Source organism: Puma concolor, chromosome B4 (assembly GCF_028749965.1).
Source record: "Puma concolor isolate L17-30 chromosome B4, mPumCon1.1.hap2, whole genome shotgun sequence".
Classification (NCBI taxonomy): domain Eukaryota; kingdom Metazoa; phylum Chordata; class Mammalia; order Carnivora; family Felidae; genus Puma; species Puma concolor.
The window spans coordinates 29262263-29283019 of NC_141673.1; the positions used below are offsets into that span (position 1 = coordinate 29262263).

At 36.8% G+C, this 20757-nt stretch overlaps 1 protein-coding gene across 2 annotated transcripts in view; it reads left to right on the forward strand.

The window, feature by feature from the left end:
- Nucleotides 1-20757, forward strand: part of DCN (decorin) — a 42395-nt gene that overhangs the window by 12298 nt on the left and 9340 nt on the right. For both annotated transcript variants that reach the window (XM_025926640.2, XM_086712673.1), the window contains exons 3-6: nt 7282-7394; nt 14147-14360; nt 15127-15240; nt 20263-20356. In XM_025926640.2, coding sequence (XP_025782425.1) covers nt 7282-7394; nt 14147-14360; nt 15127-15240; nt 20263-20356 — 535 coding nt within the window. The remainder of the gene's footprint in view (nt 1-7281; nt 7395-14146; nt 14361-15126; nt 15241-20262; nt 20357-20757) is intronic.

Consider the following 20757-nt stretch of genomic DNA (forward strand, 5'->3'; position numbering starts at 1 on the left):
CCCCTGTAGAATATCTTTTTTGAAGCAAGTTTTACCTTGAAAATTGGTATTTCATTTAAAATGCCTAAAAGGTTAGAGAGGGAGGGAGCCAAAACATAAGAGACTCTTAAAAACTGAGAACAAACTGAGGGTTGACAGGGGGTGGGGGGGTGGGTGGGTGATGGGTGTTGAGGAGGGCACCAGTTGGGATGAGCCCTGGGTGTTGTATGGAAACCAATTTGACAATAAATTTCATATGAGAATAAAATAAAATAAAATAAAATAAAATAAAATAAAATAAAATAAAATGCTTAACATCTTACTTTCCATATAGTTTTAGGAATTAATATAAAATTCATCAGTATCAGTAGGAATGGTTTAGTTAAAATCATAGATGGTTAATAAAATCATATATAAAGACAGAATTTGAGGGTTTTTTTAAATTTAAAAGCTTGAGATAAAAATATACTTAAGATTGAACAACTGTCTGCTTGTATGCTATCTGAAGATTAGTTTTAGTTCAAGTAAACAATTTTTAACTAAAATAAAGTTTTTTAATCACCTCAAAGTAATCTTTAACTTTAGGATTTCCACCCTAGTCTACTTCATGCTCAGCGTTTTAAGATCAAGAAGTAGAAGCGTTTTATACGTGAATATAATGAGTTAAAGGTCCCAGTTACCTCTGGTTGGCATCCGAGTTGATGTTAAGACGAAGTCACTCTGACTCTAAAGATGATAATGTTGACCAAAACAAATAGCCCAATGCAAAAATGACTGAAATTTTCCGAATTTGCCAAAGGAGTGTAGCATTTGCCACTATTAAAATTATAGTTAAATGGACCAGCAGCAGCTTTGGGGAGGCCGAGTTAGTTGTTGGGGAACATGTGCTTCCTGAAATGAGGAGATACCAGCAAAAGGCAGGGCTTTGTAGACAAGCTCTCTAGAGACCTTGAGCATCAAAGACCGTGAACGTCTTTAGAGACTTTGAACGTCATGGGAGCAAGGATGAATGCAACAAGACCACACGGGGTTTGGTAAGAAGAGCCAACCCAGGAGTAAGAACTATAAATGAAAAATGTGTGTGTGACACATAGGCAGAGCGGATGTCAGCTTCCAGGATAATACGTGTTATCATTGTATTGATTACAGGGAAAAACCCCTGAAAAATAGTCACTTTGCCACAGATTTACAGACTAATAATCAGCAAGATAATCGGAGCGGCACCCTTTTGTCTCCTTATTGAAAACACTTGTAGGTACCAGTAATTGAGGCCCTGCTCTGCAAGATGGTAAGAAATTATGTTGTAGGACAATTTAGTGAATCCTCACAAAACTTCTTTGAAAGCTGCAAGAAAACTGAGGCATAGACAGCTTAAGCAACTTACCCAAGGATGTTAAGGATCAAAAAAGAGGAACCAGGATTAAAATTCAAATAACAATCTTATTTAAAAGGTTATAGGAAGATTTTTAAATATACAAAATCTGCAAAATAAGAAACTCTTGTACATTCATCACCAAGCTTCAACAACTGTCAACTAATGCCTGTATTTTTCTACGTATCTCCACCCACCTTCCCCCTTCCATATTATTTTTTTTAATTTTTAAAGTTTTAATTTTTTAAAATTTATTCATTTTTGAGACAGAGAGAGACAGGGTGCGAGCTGGGGAGGAACAGAGAGAGAGGGAGACACAGAATCTGAAGCAGGCTGCAGGCTCTGAGCGGTCAGCATGGAGCCCGATGCGGGGCTGGAACCCACTGACTGGGAGATCATGACCTGAGCTGAAGTTGGATGCTTAACTGACTGAGCCACCCAGGCGCCTCTGCCTTCCATGTTATTTTAAAGCAAATTTCAGTTGTCCTGTCATTTTATCCAATAATGTATCGGTATGTTTCTCTGAAAGATTAGAGCTCTTAATTCATACAATCATGACAACCAGATCACATCTAAAATTTAAGATCATTTCTTAATATCATCTGAGATTCATTCAGTGTACACATTTTCAACCATCTCGTAAATATTACGAATTTTTAATTTTACAGTTTGTGTGAATTAGGATCCAAATGAAGTACATACACTGCAATTATTTAAATAGCTTTCTGGGGCGGCTGGGTGGCTCAGTCGGTTAAGCGTCCGACTTCAGCTCAGGTCACGATCTCGCGGTCCGTGAGTTCGAGCCCTGCGTCGGGCTCTGGGCTGATGGCTCAGAGCCTGGAGCCTGCTTCTGATTCTGTGTCTCCCTCTCTCTCTGCCCCTCCCCCGTTCATGCTCTGTCTCTCTCTGTCTCAAAAATAAATAAACGTTGAAAAAAAATAAAAAAAAAATAGCTTTAAAGTCTTGTCAACTATAAATGATTGAAAAACAAGCCTTTCTTTACTTTCCCCTGTGGTTTATCTGTTGAGGAAATAGGGATTTTGTTGAATCCGTTTCTTTATTTTTGTTTACGTTTTTATTTTGATTCTAGTGAGTTAACATACAATGTTATATTAATTTCAGGTGTACAATATAGGAATTCAACAGTTCCACACATCACCCTGTGCCCATCAAGACAACTGCACTTCTTAATCTCCATCTCTTATTTAACCCATCCCCCCACTCCCCTCCCCTCTGGTAACCATCAGTATGTTTTCTGTAATTAAGAATTTGTTTATTTCTCTCTCACTTGCTCTCTCTCTGTCTCTGTCTCTCTCTCTCTCATTTTTGTTCCCTTTTGCTTATTTGTTTCTTAAATTCCACATATGAGTGAAATCATATAGTATTTGTTTTTCTCCGACTGAATTATTTTATGTAGCAATATACTCTCTAGATCCATCCATGCCATGTCAAATGACAAGATTTAATTCCTTCTTATGGCTGGATAATATTCCTTTGTGTGTGTGTATGTGTGTGTGTGTGTGTGTGTGTGTATACACCACATCTTGTTTATTCATTAATCACTGGGCATTTGGGCCCCTTCCATATCTTGGCCATTGTAAATAATGTTGCTATAAACCCAGGAGTGCATGCTTCCCTTGAATTAGTGTTCTTGTATTCTTTGGGTAATTACCCAGTAGTGTGACTGCTGGATCCTAAGGTAGTTCCATTTTTAATGTTTTAAGGAACCTCCATACTGTCTTCCACACTGGCTGTACCAGTTTGCATTCCCACGAACAGTCCTTGAGGGTTCCTTTTTCTTCACATTCTCACCAATGCTGGTTGTTTCTTGTGTTATGGATGTTAGCCATTGTATGTGAGGTGATATCTCATCGGGGTTTTGATCTGTATTTCTTTGATAATGGGTGATGTTGAGCTTCTTTTCATGTATCTGCTGGCCATCTGTATGCTTTCTTTGGAGAAATGTCTGTTCATGTCTTCTGCCCATTTTTTAATTGACGTTGTTGAATCCATTTCTTTAATAGACTTAAGCATATACCTTTGACTTCTGTATCTCTTGTAAATTGAGAGTTACATCTACAGGCTTAATCAGATTCAGTATTCATTATTTGCTTGATTGTTTTTGATAATACTTATCTATAAGTGAGGGTCTGTTCCTCCATCCAGGGGTTTACAATTGATCTCTTCCCATGAGAAATATATGTCATACAAAGAAACTGTTACCATTGTATCAGTTACCACGTGGGACAGAAAAGGTGGTATACTTCAGACATATGTGAACAAAGGTTCCTCACAAATATGTCATAGACACAGAAGAAATTGAGAGCAGTCAGGTGCAGATAATGGGGAAAGCATATTAGATGGTAGTGTTCATTACTAAAATGTTTCTAGCTAAACCAAGAATCAGAAAGAAAATTCTGATTATTATAGCCAGTTGTATTCTAGTACTTCCGAGGAAAAGTAAGAACCGTTATGAAAGCAGGATGCGAAGAGATGATTGTAACAAAACATAGCAGAAAAGATCTTGAAGTCATGACCATGAACATTTCACCAAGGACAGCAGGACACATAATGATTTTCCAACTAATCAATCAACAAGTTACCTTTATGTGTAAAGCAGTAAGACCACAGCTCTCATGAAAAGTAGTCATTTGTTCCTGCTTGCCCAGAATTTACAGAAAAGAAAGAAAACTAAAGTGCAGGACAATACCTCATGAGATTATACATAAGGAGTTTGTGGCAGAGGGGTCACTGTTATCTGGTATGGTTAGGATGAATATTATAGAGGAGGGGGTGAAGGGCACACTTTAAGGGGTTATTAGAATGAAGCTAGAAGGACTTGAGTGGGTGGAATATTCCAAAAAACATAAATTGTAAATAAAAACAAGTATTTAAGAATCAGCACAGTATGTTTAAGGAAAAGGGTAAATCAGCATCTTTAAAAAAAACCATGTACCGTGTTTACATACATCTATGGCACGTCAGGTAGATCTAGAGTGAGGACTCATGTCACCTTGTTCTTGGTTTAGGTTAAACATGAGATGCCTTAGACAAGCCATATAACTCCATTAAATTGAAATTACCTATAAAAGAGAGCCTCAGTCTATATTAGAAGTTTCCTAATTTCTGGGACAAGTCAAGTTTTGAATGTTGAACAAGTTAATTTCTTGTAAGATCAAAACCAAAATCAACGAAGTAACAACAACCTGCCATCTGCTATCAGAATTATTTTTTTAAGAAGGTATATTTGAAATGGAGGCAGATGCTAGTCTCAGAAATGTGTGTGTATGTGTTTGTGTATATGTGGGTGTGGGTGTGTAATTTACATTAAAAACAAACTCAGTTGCACTTATTTTTGTCGAATTTTGTTTGATGTAGACTGGTAGGAATCTCATTGTAGTGTCTCTCTGATCAGCATTTGGGAATCATAGACAAGCTGTTACTTAATGGTCCTTTCCTTTGTGACATTTTAAGAAATCATAACTGGGATAATGTCCCCATTGTACTCTGCCTTTAGTTGTTGAGCAAGTTCAATGCCCTGTCTAGACCTTAAATGTACAACATGTGATTGCATCTGACATCAGAATAGTTCTGGGGTGCCTGCGTGGCTCAGTCTGTTGAGCATCAGACTTCAGCTCAGGTCATGATCCCCGGTTCATGGGTTTGAGCCCCATGTCAGGCTCTGGGCTGACAGCTCCCTCTCTCTCTGCCCCTCCCCTCTTTCTCTTCCTTTCAAAACTAAATAAACATTAAAAAAAATTTTTTTTTTAAAAATAGCTCTTGTTGGGGATACAGGAAAATTGTGTTCTAGTCTGCACTTTGACCCTCTTATGTGAGTTGTTCACGGCATGAAGCCTTTTCTAAAAATCATCTGGAAAAGTAAAATCACCCTACAGCCTTACCTATCTTGCCAGATTGATGTAAGTTAAATAAGATAACATATTTTCAGTTTTTATAAAGTATAAAACGACATCAGTAGAAAGCTTTAATAAAAATACTGATCTATAAAATCCTCCAAATAGATATAAATTTACTAGTAGCTCAGAGTAGATGGTAGGGTTATGATTTTAATCGAGAAAATGAATTTCTAAGCACTAAAATGCAAAAATCACAAGCCTGAAGATTTTTTGACATTAAATCTTCAGAAAAATGACGTATGTAATTCACCTCAAGCAGTTTCTAAAATTCCAGGACAAAATAATCAAAATTGTTAGCCAAGTAGATATATCATTTTTTCCTCTCCACATCTGACATTTATCTGCACTTTGGCATTAAACAAATGTTAAAAGAGTCACTAGGATTTAAGTTCAATAATACATAAACGTAAGCATAAGTGGAGATTAAAACTTTGACAGAGAAGCCCACAGACTAATAATGAAATGTAGATGGGAACTTTTTTCCAAAGGAAAGGAAATGTGTCTTTTCTTGGTTGGAGAACACTAATTATCAATGATTTGACAGAAGCCTACCACTCCTAATTGCATGAAATTATCAATCTGACATTTCTGAAAATGGCAGCAATCATGACTGCATAGAGCAGTTAAATATCCTCCTACAAGATAGCTGTTCATCGCTGAAAACACTTCACTCTTGTTACTTCTCTGTGAACTGTTTCTGTAGTGAGTTCTTGGAATAATATTTATACATGTTTAGCATTGCCTGCATTTCGCTATTTAAATTTATAATGATAGTTGATCTCTGATAATGTGACAATGTAAGTAAAAAATTATTTGCAGAGAACTTAGAAGGTAGGTGATTTCAGGAATATTCTCTGCAATTTTCATGGAAGACACGAATATAGCACTATGACTGCAATGGTAAGTCCACAGTCTGTACTTCCGTAAAATTCAAAATTGGAAAGATACCTTTGCAACATAGCAGTTGTAGTCCCTGTAGAAATTTTCTTTGTAATTGAAAACATTGAATTATATGTTCTGTGGAGATGTGGACAATTTCTGTCTTGTTCCTGCTGTGTCCCCCGGGCCTAATAAATTGATGGTGTCTAGGAAGTATTCCGTAAAGCTTTGTTGAATGAATGAAAGAATTCAAGTTTCAGATATGATGGAGAGGTTAAACAACTTTTCTGATTTATGTGATACAACCTAAAATATAGAAATGATCACATGAATTTGAATCAATAGAATATCAAATTTTTGCTTAACGACCTACACCAATATGAAACAAAGCCAATGGAAGAGAGAGAGGCATTTTAATTTTTTTAATCTTAATTATTTTTGAGACACACAGAGAGAGACAGAGTGTGAGCGGGGGAGGAGCAGAGAGAGAGGGAGACACAGAATTCAAAGCAGGCTCTAGGCTCTGAGCTGTCAGCACAGAGCCTGATGCAGGGCTCAAACTCCCAAACCACGCGAGATTGACGCTTAACCAACTGAGCCACCAGACGCCCCAAGAGAGGCATTTTAAATGTAGATCTGTGGCAATGTCATGTTAGGTCTAAAGGATCTTTGATGATTTGGCTGAAGCTCTTCTCTACTCATGGTATATTTATGTAGAAAGTATAGATTTAGAGGTCGCTTGCACTTAACGTTTATCAAAGGAATTGATTGTTAAAACAAGAACAGTGAGGTAAAACAATGTGCACTGAGAAATTTGAGCCACTCTTACAAAATATAAATTTTACTTTTATTCAGAAAAGTAACTACATGGGGAAGATGATGTGTTTATTTATACTTGAATATACATATATGTAACCTTTATATATATGTATCCTTTGTATACATCCTTTGACTTCTTTGGGAAAAATAAAGCAGATATTTTAAACTACAATCGGTATAATTCCTAGAAGAAGAAAATTATGGTACTGGTAAAATTTTCATTGTAACACTGATTTCTTTGCAAACACATCCTTTGTGATTCTGTAGTCATGTGCCCCTTTTACTGACTATACATCACTTTTACTCTCACGCAAGGTTTGGAAAAAGTGCCAAAAGAGCTCCCTCCTGACACTACGCTGCTGGACTTGCAAAACAACAAAATAACCGAAATCAAAGATGGAGACTTCAAGAACCTGAAGAACCTTCATGTAAGGATTCTTTGTGTATTTGTTTGTTGGTTGGTTTGTGAGTTGTAACAAGATCTGACTCGGAAGATTTTTCAAAACAAAACTCAGGTAAGGCCTGGAGTACTATATGGTAATAAATCAACACATAAGTGTTGATTAAACTCTCTGTTTAGGGAGCGATAGGGGAGCAAAGCGTCGTATTCATTAACCCCTAAAAGTCAGCCAGTTTTCTTGCATATACCCCATATATCTTTAGTATTTGCTTCCTAAAAATATATATCTTAATCTTCTCTTATGTTTCATGAATAAAAGTCTTTATCTCCCCAGTTAGATAGTATTTCATTAGGCGAACAAGATGGACTACTGATCTTAGCATTCATTTATTTCTTTTTGTTTTCTTTCATTCATTTTCTAAGAGGTGCAAGTGTTTTAAAGGCTCAAAGATTGGCACCAATAGAAAAAGGGATAAACATCCATGTTTTACTTAGTAAATATAATTCTATCTCCAGACATCTGTATCTATATATCTAGATCTTGCTTTGTATGCAGGAGTATGCATGCTTCATTCTTATCTGTATCTGTGCTTTTATTGTCATTATTATAGTGTCACACATCCAGTGTACCGGATAGGATTCCAGCAGAAAATTAATGGCACTCTCAAAAGGGTTCACAGAGAAGGCTTTACTGAAGGGACTATTTACAAAGGGATATAGGAGCCAACAAAGCGTTATGAAGTATGCAAGCCCACCTTGAGAGAAGTGGGGAACTGTATTCTCACCTCCTGATTTCCTGTCAGTGTCTCCTATGGATGAACCTAATGAGAGGTCAGAGGTTAGGGTCATCTGGGTTAGGCAGTTTCCAAGTTCACTTCCCAGGACATAGAGGAAGGCCACAAAGAACAAAGAATGAGTATAACTGTAGTTGGGAGAAAGTATGTTATAAATGGAGAATGACCAACCCAATCAAATAGGGTTAAGTATTGCTAAGGCAGCCTTCTGTAAGAGAAAGTGCATTGCCTTTTCAGGTAGGTCATCAGAATCCCTATGAATTGTATTTTTAGTCCAGCTCTTTACCTGTGGGATGAGTAGAATGTAGTCTCCCCTCAGAATATCATTGCACGTTTATTATAAAGAAGCTGGGTTTCAATGTCCATAATAAATGCCAAACACCTCACTGTAGGCCCCTCTTGAAGTATTGAGTCTGGTCCTGGGCAAGACATTTTTAGAAGGACATTAACCTTTAAGTATCTTCAGAATGATCATCATGGGGATAAAGAATCTGGAAATCATCTCTTATAGGCACAGTTGACAGAGATGTGGATATCTAAATTGAATGAAAAAAGGTCACGAGTGACATATATGAAGGGCCATATTGGAGAAGAGAAATTGAATTTACTTACTTCAACTACAAAGTGACAGAATTGTCCTATTGGCAACTGAGTGGAAATTTCAGGGGAGCAGAGTTTTGCTTAACATTAAAAATGCAATGTAAAGCATTAGAATTTTCAGAAAAAAAAGGGAGAGAATTGCATAGTTATGAGATGTAGAGATAATGTTATGGGTACTAAGAAAGAGTCAAATCAGACATATCCTACATCAGGTTACCAGTTAGTGTTTGAGAGAATATTGGACAAAGGATCTAGAGGGTTAGCAGAATTTTGAAAGGAAGAGAAGAAAAGAGGGTTTTCTGTGTGAAAGGACAGGCAAGGCAAAGAAAATAAGCAGATACAGGAGTTGGCTGGAGGGAAAGATAAAGGCTGCAAAGAGTGAAGATAAGGCATGAGCTAGAGATCTCAAATCTTGAAGCAATGGGATCCATTTCTACTGATAAGATACGGACCTGAGCCCCAACTCACGTTTTCTCCGCCTTCATGGTATGTTTTCACTCGGAGTGAGCTGAGGGTGATACCAACACAGTTTGCCAATGACTCTTCAAACTGTCACTGAATATGTTAGAAGATTAAGAAAAATTTAATGTTATTTCCAATGAGCTAAAATTTAAAGGCTTCATTTTATTTTTATAACTTCACCCTAAAGGGACTTTTTTAAGGAAGGAGAATTCTCTTACTCTAATCTCAAATTACTGTATGTTTAAGTATAATCTGAATAATTTGTTTGACCTCCTTATAGCCTTAAATAAGAGATATCTAGTTTCTGTGACACTCTCATTAGATCTGGCATTTGTAATAAGATGTTCTTTCTTTTCCACGTCTCCTTCTCAGTATGTTTGAGGCAACTACTATCTTGGAATCTCTTTCCTTCTACTTCAAAGTATACATTGAAGAGAGGAAGAGTTTATTAGAGCTTCCAACTGTTCAGGGAATGTTAACCAGCGATTTTTCTCTTACTCTTTCATTCATGATCATTTCTAAACTTGTTATTTTGCAAATAAACGCTATAATTTCAGCCAGGAAAGGCACGCTTGAATGAGAAGGAAGAAGAGAAATGAAAATTTAGCAAAGATTAAAATAGAAAGGATTTAACAGAAAGCTTCCTTTTTTCTCAATAATTTGATCAATTTAAACTCTGTGTCTCATAATGAGTAGTATATGCTGTGCAAGAGTAGTTTTATACTTATAGAAATGTAATATAATACTTTTCTATGTAATAGAAAAAACATAATTATTCTGTGAAATAATGGAAAATTAAGTATTACAATGCCAACTTTTCATATATTTCCTTTGAATAAATGCTTAATAAATCTAGTAAGGAAGTTCTTTTTAATTCAAAATAAAAAATTGTCAAAAGTTTCATAATAATGAACATTTGTGTATCAATTACTACATACTAGGCTTAATACCTATATACAGTCACTTATGTAATTCTTACAACTCTTCTTATGAGGTAGACACTCTTGATAACTCCCTTATACAGATGAGGGCACTCAGGTACAGAGAGGTTACTTATTCAGTTACTTGTCCCTAGTCACACAGCAAACAAGAGCCAAATCTTGAGATCTAAACTTGAGAGCATTCTGAATTGACTCTGTACATTTATTGCCTATAAATATGATAGTAACCATACAGTCCCTTAAAATGATACCTGGTACAGTGTAAACCTGCATTAGTGGTTTTGGGGAAATAATACGAAGTCAGGCTTTAACATTTTTTTGTTTCAGTTGTGTTGAAATATAATTGACACACAGCACTGTATAAGTTTAAGGTATACAGCATAATGACTTCATATATTGCAAAGTGATCACCACAATAAGTTTAGTTAATATCCTTCATCTTGGACAATATGTGTGTGTGTGTGTGTGTGTGTGTGAAAAGAAAAAAATGTATTTTTTCTTGTGACCTTGCGAGGAGACCTTTTAAGACTTACTCTCATAGCACCCTTCAAATATACCATACCCCAATGTTGGCTGCAGTCATAATGTTGTACCTTACATCCCAGCCCTCATTTAACTGGAAGTTTGTAACTTTCGATCACCTTCTTGGATGAAGGTGGTGAAAATGCTTTTATTCTTTCTTCCACTCCATTTCCATTGCCTGTTTTCTTTTCATCACCTCTCCCATACCTCCCAGGCTAGATCCCTTTTTATTTAGTTACCAAGGAAAGGAAGTAGGTTGTGCTGATTTTTGAGGCTATGCTTCGATTTTAGTTTATGTGATGCTCAAGTCATTTCCTGCCCGCAAGCAGCAAGTTCTCTTCTCCTCTGACTTCTCTCACCTCTTAGCAAAGTCTTGATGAGTCGATTCTACTTGTCTTTCTCTTTTCTCTCTTTTTCTTCCTTCCTTCTTTCCTTCCTTTCTTTCTTCTTTCTTTCTTTCTTTCTTTCTTTCTTTCTTTCTTTCTTTCTTTCTTTTTTCTTTCTGTTTTCACTCTTGTTTGCATTTATCTTTTGCAGAATTGACTCCGGGCCATAAGTTTTTGTTTCTTCAGTTTCTTTTGTGATATCTTTTTGTTCTGTGCATCCTCCTCTTCTGATTTAAGAGGAATCTGCTCTTTTACAGTAAGGATTATCTCAGGTAGGGGTTAATCCAACCATAAGCCCTATAAGTTTAACTCCTGCATCTTGGTTTTGTTCACTTGGATGTGCTCAATGACCAGAGAATCTACATCTAAACCTTTAAGTTCAGCTCTACTTTCTGCATTTTTTAAGCATATTCAGTAAAAACTCGGCACTCTTTCTGAGCCACCTGTGTCCAGCTTCACTCTCTGGCCTGGGCACAGCTACCAACTCCACGATTGTAGTGACAGGATGGCACATGTGGCTTCTGCAAAGTGACATCCTTCAGATAATCGGTGGCTTTTCCTTGATGTCCTGGGAAATCTCACGTGCGTTTTTAAAGTGAACACAAAGAGGGGCGCCTGGGTGGCGCAGTCGGTTAAGCGTCCGACTTCAGCCAGGTCACGATCTCGCGGTTCGTGAGTTCGAGCCCCGCGTCAGGCTCTGGGCTGATGGCTCAGAGCCTGGAGCCTGTTTCCAATTCTGTGTCTCCCTCTCTCTCTGCCCCTCCCCCGTTCATGCTCTGTCTCTCTCTGTCCCAAAAATAAATAAACGTTAAAGTGAACACAAAGATTTGATTGTCTCGACTTGCATGATTTGGTAGGATTTTCTGGATCAAGTGAGAGGTGAACCATTTCCAGAGATCATCTCAGGCTGTTTATGGGAAGAGGTTCCTTCTTTTCATTAGCTGATCTCCTGATGACTACCTGAGGTTCACCTTTGTCTCTTTCTCTGCTTTTGCTGGCCTTTGGCGTTAGCCAATGTAATTAGTTTATTCCTATCTTACAATCTTGTCATTGCCTGTTATTTTATGAGTGTGCTTTCTTAAATAGGTATCAGTGTGCATGGAACTAACATCAACCACCTTTACCAATACTGTATATACACAAATAACTTCGTTTTCGCTTGTGGATCTGTTTTATGTGAAGTTCTAGCTCATATAGCTCTTAAAATTTTACCTCATTATGACCGAAATTTGCATAGCTTATATTTATTTTTCAAATGTATTTTAATTTGAAAGCAGGTGTGATTTCCACTGGATTAAAACATTCAACCAGCAATGCCATTTGAAAAGTGCTTTGCAAAGAAGTCCATATGCATCACTGTGCTTTGACTCTCACAATAACCCCCTGTAGGTGCTATTATTATTCCCAGTGTACTGAAGAAATAATTGGGGCAAGTGTCATAGTGCCACTAAAACTTAACCGCGGATAGTACTATGGAGTGCTCACAGGTAGAGGTGTTATTTAGTTATTACCTAGTGAACAAAGTAATATTTTATTGGCTGAAATAACAGGTAATACATCATCAGGGTGATTCTGCATAATAGGTTTTGACATTTAACGTAAAATAAGCAGATTTTCAGACCATGTTTAATACATTTACTGGTGCCAAGCTTTCAGAGTTTTCTTCCATAGATGGCAATAGATGCTCTTCTCTTTCTTCATAATTAAGCATCTGCCATGTTGGGTGTCTTTCAGCGATGCAGCTCCTCTTAGACCTCTTAGACCTCTTAGACCTCTTAGCTCTGCTTTTACTAATTTGCTGGACATTTTGCTTGTAAATATTAATATCCTATGACTTGAACCATGGCGAGTGTTTGAATTTTTTGTAATATGCTTTGGGATTTCCTGGGATTTTGTCTTAACCAACCCATGCATCTTTTAGGATCAGTTAAAAGATTGTTACTTGTGATAAGGTTTAATTAGTCAAATAATGGGAACAACATGAGGATGTACATGGGTTAACCTACCAGCTGTTACCTTCAGAAAGTATTTCTGCATTTCTGATAGTGTAAGTTCTCATTGTTTTATTTTTTGTCCCTGTGCATTTTCATATATGCACAAAGTGCACTACAACTGAAAAGCAAGTTTCTCAGACCTGGACAAAATTATCCTGAATCCCATAGGATTAGTTGACAAGAAGACTTGGAATAATAAGAAGTATGGTTCTATAGACATACATATCATTGGAAAAGAAAGAAGTAGCCCAAAACTAAGTTTAGCAATAGCTATATGTGTAACAATAAGGAATGAGAAGTAATTTTCTATATTAGGAGAAGACAGGAACAAAAATTTAAGAATTACCAAAAATATTAACATACTTGACTATATAAAACCTTATATGTAAAAAGGACAAAAACAGAATAAAAAATATTAAGGCTCTGCATTTCATGTTAACTGTATCTTTATTTTCTATAAACCAGTTATTAAATATATGAAAACGTAATAAAAATGAGAAGTATTGTGATCACGCAAATCTTTCCATAAAATACCGAACAAAAGGAAATTGATTTTACCTTTCAAGTGACCAAGAAATCCAAAGAAATTACAGTGAGCTACAACATAATATACCAATTTGGCAAACTTTTGGGGAAAAGTTTTATCTAAATTTGTAAGGCTGCAAGAAAATTTTATGTCTTGCATTGCTGATGACGGGACAAATCAATGCCATCCTATTGTAGTGGAATCCGTGACAGCAGTCCATGAATATGGATTTTTAGGTTAAAAAGTTGACTGGGGGATGGATGCCTGTGGGATTGGCTTGTTTTCAGGCATTTTGGGTTACTCTCATAATTTCAATCTTTAGGAGTATTTACTGTTGAAAAATTAAGTGTCTCTGTATCTATATTATAATCTATATTTCATCACCTTAATTTCTGATGTTCAGATCCTCATTACACTTCTGAAATGAAAGAATAGCACTTGGTTAATTCTTTTCTGATCTCTTGCAATTTTGTAGATTTCTCTGTTAGTCTCATGAATGAAATAAATAAACTACACACCTATTATATATATGTTGTTTTTGTTCACTATCTACAGACATTGATCCTTGTCAACAACAAAATTAGCAAAATCAGCCCTGGAGCATTTACACCTTTGTTGAAATTGGAACGACTTTATCTGTCCAAGAATCATCTGAAGGAATTGCCAGAAAAAATGCCCAAAACTCTTCAGGAGCTGCGTGCTCACGAGAATGAGATCACCAAAGTGCGAAAAGCTGTGTTCAATGGCCTGAACCAGATGATCGTCGTAGGTACAGATATTCTTATAACTCTAAGGCCAGGATTGAAGGTTCACCTTAAAAAATTCCAAGTAAGCTTTAGCTGCAGGAAGAGAAATTAGCTAGAACTGGAATGTCTTTAGCCTATACCAGGAACAGTGGCAAGACCAGCAGAAATGAGATTTTGAATCTGTGCCTTACAATGTTTTTGTTCCTCAATCTTAAGGATCTGGGACTGTGGAGAAAACTGTAGGCCCAAAGTCACCCTCATGTATGGCCAAGATGCAATGGAATGAATGGAATTAAGTAGTAATTAATTAGAGATGTGGGGGGGATACCTTTCCACTGTGGGGATTGTTTCTATTGTGAACATTCATAAATCATTTGTTTTAACAAATGTGTCCTAATCATGATAACAAATGGTGATTTTATGATTGGCTTACAAAATGCTAGTTTCAGATTATTTAGCGTTGTAACTCATCTCAGGAAAGTAATAGCCCCACCATAAGTGTGACTTATAAACACTTGTGTTTGTTGATTTCCGGGCAAACCTATTGCTTTTACCATAAATCTTTGTGTTTTATTGTTGTTGTTTGGTTTTTGTTTGTTTTAATGAGAGAAAATTTTACCTTAGTTTGCCATCTCTATGAAGAGCGTGTTCATTAATTTCTGTTTTGTTTTTCAGTCAAGCTGTTATTGACCCAAATTTCTCTTAAACTCCTTGTTGAAACAGACACGACTCTGATTTGCAATATCCTAATATTGTTCTCTAAGAACTTTGCACTTTTTGCATTTGTAGAACTGGGCACCAACCCGCTGAAGAGCTCGGGAATTGAAAATGGAGCCTTCCAGGGAATGAAGAAGCTGTCCTACATCCGCATTGCCGACACCAATATAACCACCATCCCGCAAGGTGATAGAAAATTCTCCAAAGCAGTTTGAACATCCAAATGTAACAACTTTAACATTCAAGAAAATTGTTTTGGAAATTTAAACGGTGACTGAAGCAGCCAACGTTATTTCCAGTAAATTGTCTACCCTTGTTTCTATTGAGCCTGGACGACCCCTGGGCCATTTAGGCTCATTGTAGAGATGGCGAGACCTATAAAGTCTCTTCTAAGATATAACTTACACATAATGATTTCATATTAAAGAATTGTGAGAGCACAGGGGAAAAAGTACAGTTATTTAAAGAATAGAATCCCTTGCTGGTGTTAAAGGAAAAAAGATACGTGGGAACACCTCAGAAATTGAGCCAACTTTTACTTTGAGTCTCCAATCTTTTAGTGAATTCCTTTCCATCTTACTCTCTGAATAAGAGGATCCATAGTGGCCATTTATATAATAAGTCTTATAGTGTTGTAGACAATATGGATTTTGGTCTATTTGCTTGAGTTCAATTTGTCCCTAACTGGCTCTAAGACCTTGGACAAGTTATTCAATATTTATGCCTTAACTTCTTTATTGGTAAAGTAGTAATAACACCAACATACAACTCATTAGATTGTCTAATGATTAAATAACTAATTAGAAAAATATCAGGCATGTAAATAAATAGTGGATTAATATTACCTTTTATTATTTGTAAAAATGTTTTAACACTCATTTTGCTTAGGCAAAGTACCAAACACTGGAGACAGGGCAGTGAATAGGGTATACTGCCTGCCTTCATGGACCTTATTACCTAGAGCAAAGCCGGAAAATAAATAGCAATCACTACACAGCCATGGGGTTAAGGTCATTGTGCTAAGGGCTACCTGGGAGAGACACATAAGCCATAAAGAAAAGAAATCTAATCACCATAAAGAAATTCCTCTGATTTTCACATTTTACCTGGCTCAGGGTTTTAGTCTTTCAAAAGCCCAGCTGTATTCTCCAAGTTTCCCTCCATCTGGCCCTTTCTCAGCTTAGATATCTTGTTCTTGGACTGGGCACAAAATGTAGGTTCTTGCCCACAGAAAACAATTACCTTTTATTGTGCTTCCACAGAAACGTCAGCTCCTGTGAGTACATATTCCATAGAATGGTTTCTTACTACCCCTTGCTCTCTCCATAGTCTTTTTGCTACAGAAGATGTTTTTATGCCCATAACAGCAACTATTGGTATAGATAGATAATAGATAGATAGATAGATGATAGATATTCATTTATAGTTTATAAAGCACTTTCATATTGAGCCTCCAACTTGTTGCCTGTAACGAGTGTCATTCTTTAAAAAAATATTTATTTATTTTGAGAAAGAGAGTGTGAGAGTGTAAGACAGAGAGGGAGAGGGGCAGAGAGGATCCCAAGCAGGCTTCACGCTCAATGTGGGGCTCGATGCAGGGTTCATTCCCACGACTGTGAGATCATGACCTGAGTGGAAGTCAGATGCTCAACTGACTGAACCACCCAGGCACATCAGTTTTAGTAATATTTTAATTATTTAATTATATTTTTGTATAGAATATATACACATAATTTTGCCTAAGGCCATAGAGCTATAGAAGGCCAAAAAAAAACTGGAACCAGTCTTTGATTTTGCTGTCCTTTTTAATGCATCCTCCAAAATATCTTTCAGTGACACATTTCATCACTTAGGGATCTATATTCCTCACATCTTCTCCCTATTCTATGTACTCTCTTCTCACCATTTCTAGCTTACTTTTATTTATTAAACACTTACTATAAAAATTACAGTAACTAACTTTTGTTCAGCCCTTATTTAGTAGCAGGTATTGTGCCAAATGCTTTTTGTGGATTTTTTCTGTATGAATCTCAAACCATTCCTCTCTAGGAATATTATCATGCCTGATTAATAAATACGGAAAACCAAAGCTTAACGACATGAAGTAAATTGTGACCAAGGTCTTGGAGTTTGGAGGTGGCCAAGCTGGGACTGTGCTGTGCTGATGTCAGAGCCCATGTGCGTGACCACTGTATTCTGCTGCTTACCTAAGTCCTCTCTCTTATGCATATTTATGCTGATGAAATACATGAGTCTGCCTTTCTTAGGCTGGATTCTTACACAAGAACATCAGCTGCCTCTGGGAGGCTTAATGTCCACATTAATGGTCTACCATCACTGATGGAAACACAAGGCCGTGGAATGAAGTGATGAGTTATGGTTTCTCCACTTAGAAAACAGGAGTGAGAGGTCTGGCTCAGCCACTTAGTCTTTCTGTACCTTTAGGCTAGTTGTTACACATCTCTAAAACCTCAGTTTTACTATCTATGGAGGTATTAGTGACACCTATCTTCTAGTATATTTGTGAGGATAGACACAAATAAGACTTGAATGTGCATGCATAGTATCTGGCCCAAGGTAAGCTCTCATATTTACCTTAAAAATGAAAAGGGAAAGGAACAAAAAAAGTAACTAAAGTATAGATTCCTTAGCTAAATGCTACGGTGGCAAAGATTAATGGTATTCTTTGCAAATTTCCCTCTCTCTATCTTATTGCAAAGTTTTCTTCCACAAACTTTCTCCTGGCTATACCTTAACTTTGGGGAAACTGACATTGCAAAAGGGAAGACACTTAGAACCTTGGTAAGAGTTATGGATGTGATGATAATTGTTGTTCTAGAGACACTACATTTTAATACTATCTTTTCATGGTGATAGGGAAGAAAGGATGTGTATTCAATATGGTTCGTTATAAAGTCACTCATTAATTACATATGGGAGTATTTTAAAAATCCACACTTGTGTATTCTAAAGAGACTTGAGTGGTTAGAATCCCTTCTTCCAAGAGTGACTGTGTTTGCATGATATTTAGTCATAAGAACTGTGCAATTGTGATTTTGTTGCCGGACCCCGGAGACTAGGTTCTTGAGTCTCAGTGTCATAGAAATGAACACTTAACTGAAGGGAAAGAGTGTGGGTGGAGTTTATTGGAGATAACTTGTGTACAAGGGAGCCGACAAGAAAGAGAACTGTTGCTCTCTGAAAGGGTATTGTGCAAGACTTGTAAAGGCATTTTTCCTAGGGGAGAGGGGCTAGGATTTGGGAAGCATTCTTCAATCCCACGGTCGTTATCTGCGGTCGTTAGTTTTCAGTGGACAAGAGACAATCCCAGAATGCTTTTCTCTATGGTGGACATTCTTTTAGGGCTCCTGGAAAATAAAAACACTGGTGCAAGCTGGCTTTAAATTGTTACTTCTGATTTTGCCCAGACAACCATTACTCGTAATGACTATTATCTCATTTGTTCGCTTTCCCAGAAGGAGGTATTTGTCTCTAAATATATGGAAACTTTTAACCTTTGCCTCAGACCAGTGGCTTTATGGGAGTTAAGTCCCTCTTGCTTCTCTCATACTGTCTCAACTTCATTTCATTCAGTTAAGAGCAACTATAGTTCAATTTAACTCCCTTTGACTGTCTGGGAACATTTTACCTTCCCTACGTAGCAGCTAGATAGTCTCCACATTTGTAACTTTGAGTCTCTGTTTCTTCGTCTATGAACAGGGATTAACAAAAAATAGTTTGTAAACTGAAACAAGGAAATGAGCTAAGTTAGGGAAAGTGCCAGTATCAGTGTTGACCACATTTCAGACTTGCAGGGAGTAGAAATTCCTTCCTTAGCAGCTCCCACACAAAACATAGAGAAACTAATACTAACGTCAAATCAAATATGGACTAAACTTTTACATTAAATAGACAGTACTGATAGAATTCACTGACACGCAATGACAATTTCATGCCGAACATAACCTGCAGTTTTCCAATTTTGTTCTTTATGGACAAATAACCGACACTCTCTGCTAAGCAGATGTTAGTTCTACATGTAACCAATTTGCTCTTTTCTTTGTGGTTGGTGCTATTCTTGTAAGTGGAACAATATGCCCTTTAAAAAGCTGTATAAAAGCATAATGCATCCTCAGATGGCAGGAGGAAATGAAAATAAAATATTTAAACTTTTATATTAATATTACTAAATTTTTAGAAGTCATAGCCTTTCAAGAAGCACTATCCAGAGGTTTTGTGGATACTTTGGATCTGAAATTATTTCCCCAGGTGTTCTACATATGGCAGGTCGCTTGATTATAGGCCTGCACATTCCTCTTGTGTAGGGGAACAGTCTTGATTTGAAAGGTCCAAGTAATCTTTAGCTCTTTGGACACATCCGTGTTGCAGAGGAATTTGATGTTGGGTTTGTTTTTGCATTTGATTTATTTAAAAGTTTTTCTTGTTTCTTTTTTTTATTTTTGAGAGACAGAGAGAGATAGAGCATGAGTGGGGGAGGGACAGAGGGAAACACAGAATCCGAAGCAGGCTCCAGGCTCCGAGCTGTCAGCACAGAGCCCAACGTGGGGCTCGAACCCATGAAACCGTGAGATCATGACTTGAGCTGAAGTCAGACGCTTAAACCTACTGAGCCACCCAGGCGTCCCATGTGTTTGAATTTTAATGCAGAAAAGCTGATTAAGACTGAAGCCAGCACAGTATATCAGCGTCAATTATTAATAATGCCCATGAATGAGATACTTAGTTAAATTTGCCTATAGGTTTAACTTATACACGATCTCTTTATTATAGCTTAAATGCTATAATAAAGCATATAATAAAGAGTTGTCATCTTTTATCCACGGTAGTGTTAACTCATTAACAGAGGTGTAAGAAACTAATGAGATTCAGGGTTTGACCTCAGTTCTACAATTGTATCCTAAGAATTCCTGAGACAAAAATCTACTATGTTGGAAACCACAGTCCATGTTTTTGTTTAAAATCGAACTACGAGAAAAGGAAAAAGCCCCTGTACTACTTCTAGAAGTGTATATTGTTACGAAGGGGATGAAGAAAAAAGATAAAAATCAAAACCAATGAAAATAATGTAAAGCAAATCCTTTGACACTCTGTCTTTTAGAAAATTGGTGGCCTTTGTCTTCATTAAGTCTTTACATCCCATCATTACGTTTATCTGCTAATGTAACATTTTGTTTTTCTGTATTCCAGGTCTTCCTCCTTCCCTTACTGAATTACATCTTGAAGGCAACAAAATCTCCAAAGTTGATGCAGCTAGCCTGAAAGGACTGAATAATTTGGCTAAGTAATAATATTCTTTCATAACCTTATGTCTGTAAAATGGCTAGATGTATAGGTGCCCACATGCTCAGAACTAGAAATGCCACGGGCAATTTCTGACCATACCACATTTTTTGCTGTTGGTCCCAACAATCTCAGACCTCAGCATGCTCAATTATTTCTTTAAAAAGCCATGAAATAGCATACTTAGCATAACCATGACATATCTCATGTACAATGTACCTGATTAAATCAACATGCTTATTCAGTAGGTTCTAACTTAATTGAATTCAACAGAAGGTTGATTACGTTATAACCCAGTGTTCAGAATTTGAAAATGCCTTAAAATGAAAGCTACCAGGACATGGAAATACTGGGCATCCCACACCATTGTATCTGGATGATTATGATGAGATCCTCATATCT